General features: G+C 49.7%; 1 protein-coding gene across 1 annotated transcript; it reads left to right on the top strand.

The window, feature by feature from the left end:
* Positions 1-801: 801 nt before the first annotated feature.
* On the top strand, positions 802-2,516 carry LOC130680472 (lysine-specific demethylase 4D-like). The gene has a single exon (XM_057491098.1). It carries the CDS (start codon positions 945-947, stop codon positions 2,514-2,516), a length of 1,572 nt encoding a protein of 523 aa, XP_057347081.1. The 5' UTR covers positions 802-944.
* The last annotated feature ends 679 nt before the right edge of the window (positions 2,517-3,195 follow it).

The raw sequence follows: 3,195 nt of genomic DNA on the forward strand, positions 1-3,195 counted from the left end.
ATTACTTTACCTCCTTCTTTATATATACTTATATAAAAAGATGAAATTTCATGTAAAATTGGAATAACGGATTTGATATTCTTTTAGGTCTGGATAATATTGCCCAGTATTATGTTTGCAAAATTATCTCTATATGTTCATGCAATTTGCAGTGCTCTATTGTATTCCATTGTAGGGACTGTACCACAATGTATGTCCATTCTACTGTTGATGGACATTTGGGTTGTCTCCAGTATTTGCTACTAGAAATAATATTGTTGTGAGCATTAATGGAGGTGACTTTCCATGCACAGCTATACAGATTACCTAGACATGTGGTAACAGTTGAATCATAGCACATGTGTATGTCCAGTCTTACACATGCAATAGTTCAATTTTAATAGATACTGTCCAAATAGTTCCCCAAAGAATGATTTCCATTCTCTCTATGAGGGTATGAGAATTCCCATTCTACATCAACACCACATCCTATATTGTCAATTTTATAAAAATTTTAGCCTTTCTTTGAGTGTGAGATAATATCCCATGGTGGGATCCCATGGTATTTTACTTGTACCCCTGAATAACTTTCTCCAAACATTAATGTTCAAGCTTTTGTATTCTTTCTTCTAGGTTTTGTTTTAAACACTGTCCTGGAGACACTGCATTTGGAAGACCGAACACCCAGGACTGGGTGAGTCAGGAGGCCTCAGAGAACAAACCCCAGTGCCAGCTGAGGAACACCACAGAGTTGCACGTTCAGCCTCCTGTACCAGCTTCTGCCCAGAGGGCAGTCTCCTGGGGAAGCAGCAGGCCCCAAAACATCATCTCATTTACACCACAGTCCACGGGTGGTTCCTGCTGACTCAAAGACACTCACACCAATTTTGGAACAATAGCATTTTCCACCATGCTCAACCATCCAGACCATACCTGAAGACTTGAGAGTTTGTTTGTTCTTCATAATGGAAGCCATGATGTCTCAGGCTAACTGTACCCAGAACCCAAGTTGTAGAATCATGACCTTCTACCCAACTGAAGAAGAGTTTAATGATTTTGAGAAATACATTATTTATATGGAATCTCAAGGTGCACACCGAGCAGGTGTGGCCAAGATAATCCCCCCCAAGGGCTGGGAAGCCAGGAAGACATACAATGACATCGGTGACATCCTAATCCCCAGTCCCCTCCAGCAGGACGTCTTGGGCAGGGCTGGTGTGTTCACTCAGTACTCCAAGAAGAAGAAGGCCATGACGGTTGGGGAGTATCGTGACCTGGCGAACAGTGCTAAATATCAGGCACCCCCACACTCAGATGTTGACGATTTGGAGCGAAAATTCTGGAAAACCCGGCTCTACAGTTCACCGATCTATGGCGCTGATGTCAACGGCTCCTTATTTGATGCGAACACCAAGCAGTGGAACCTCAGACACCTGGGAACCATTCAGGATCTGCTGGAGCAGGAGTGTGGGCTGGTCATCGAAGGCGTCAACACACCCTACCTGTACTTTGGTATGTGGAAGACCACGTTCGCGTGGCACACTGAGGACATGGACTTGTACAGTATCAACTATGTGCACTTCGGGGAGCCCAAAACGTGGTACGCGGTGCCCCCGGAGCATGGCTGGCGCCTGGAACACCTGGCCAAGGAGCTCTTCCCGGCCAGTGCCCACAGCTGCGGGGCCTTCATGCGGCACAAGGTGGCCCTCATGTCTCCCACTGTCCTCAGGAACAACAGGATCCCCTTCAGTCGCGTCACGCAGCAGGCTGGTGAGTTCATAGTGACATTTCCGTACGGGTACCATGCTGGCTTCAACCACGGCTTCAATTGCGCGGAGGCCATCAACTTCGCCATGCCGCGCTGGATCGACTATGGCAAAGCGGCCTCTCAGTGCAGCTGCGGGGAGGCCAGGGTCAGCTTTCCCATTGATGTCTTCGTGCGCACCCTGCAGCCTGAGCGCTATGTGCTCTGGAAGCGCGGGCAGGACCGGGAGGCAGTGAACCATGTGGCTCCTGCGGACGCGGGCAGCCAAGAGCTGGGCACCTGGAAGGAGTTGTGGGCGACCAGGAGAGCCGCGCTTGGCCTCCGGGACCTGCCACCCCGCCGTTCACTGAGCCCTGCCAGGCAGGTGGCCGTGGGGCGAAGGGGCCACCGCCGTGCCACTAGGCTGCCTGCATCTCGGCACTGCGTGCGGGCGTCTGATCCTACCTCTGTGGCTCAGGGCGGGGATGCCGCTTGTCGGTCCCTGGAGCATGGCTCAGCCCTGCTGACAACCCAGGGCCCATCTGACCTGGGTCTCCACCCAACTGGCAGGCGTGGTCCTGGCCGTCGTCCTCGGGAGCAGGGGACTCAGGAGCTGACTGACCAGGCCCCGGCCAAGAGGCGCCTCTTGCTCAGCACAGCATTAGCAGCTCAGGATCCCGACACTCAGGCCCTTTCTCCAGATGGACCCTCACTGGACAACCCTGCACCACCGAGCCCTGCGTCCCCGCATTCTGCTCAGGCTTCCGGGTGCTGCAGTGTCCCTGCACCCTAAGCCCGGGGGGATGTTTTGGTAGCCCGCTTCTCTTACACGTGGAGGCTCCCTAAGTGTGGGCACATGTACACCTCAGAGCCTTCACAACGTGCGGTGCTGCCATGGGACCTGCTGAGTCCATATTACTGATGAAAACAGCTTATTTTTCCTCCCAGACACCACTATCTCTTTTGACACTGGATGCTTGTCTCTGCAAGTGGTGGTAGAGCAGCTTCTTCAAGCAACTCTATTCAAGCTCTATTTTACTTCATGTCAACACCCTCAATTTGGACCACTCTTCTCAATAAAAAATCCCCATATCCAGCTGTTACTTCATGTCTGATGAGTTTTTGCCATACTCAATCTTGGAAAAGCAAAGGACATTCATAATGAAAATTATATAAAGATAGAATGACCTTTGTTCTTGCTGCCATGATCTTCCAGGCCTCATTTGTTCTTCTTTTCCCAATTTCAATAATTGTGACATTAGACTATTCATTTGGGATTGTTCTTCCTTCTTTAATTATGCCTGGGTTGCTATATACTTTCCTCTTAAGACTGCTTTTGCTGCATCTCACAGAAGTTGGGGCTTTGTGTTGTTGTTGTCATTTGTTTCCATATATTGCTTGATCTCTATTTTAATTTGGTCATTGATCCATTGATTATTTAGGAGCATGTTGTTAAGCCTCCATGTGTCTGC

Source organism: Manis pentadactyla, chromosome 13 (assembly GCF_030020395.1).
Source record: "Manis pentadactyla isolate mManPen7 chromosome 13, mManPen7.hap1, whole genome shotgun sequence".
NCBI classification, from domain to species: Eukaryota; Metazoa; Chordata; class Mammalia; order Pholidota; family Manidae; genus Manis; species Manis pentadactyla.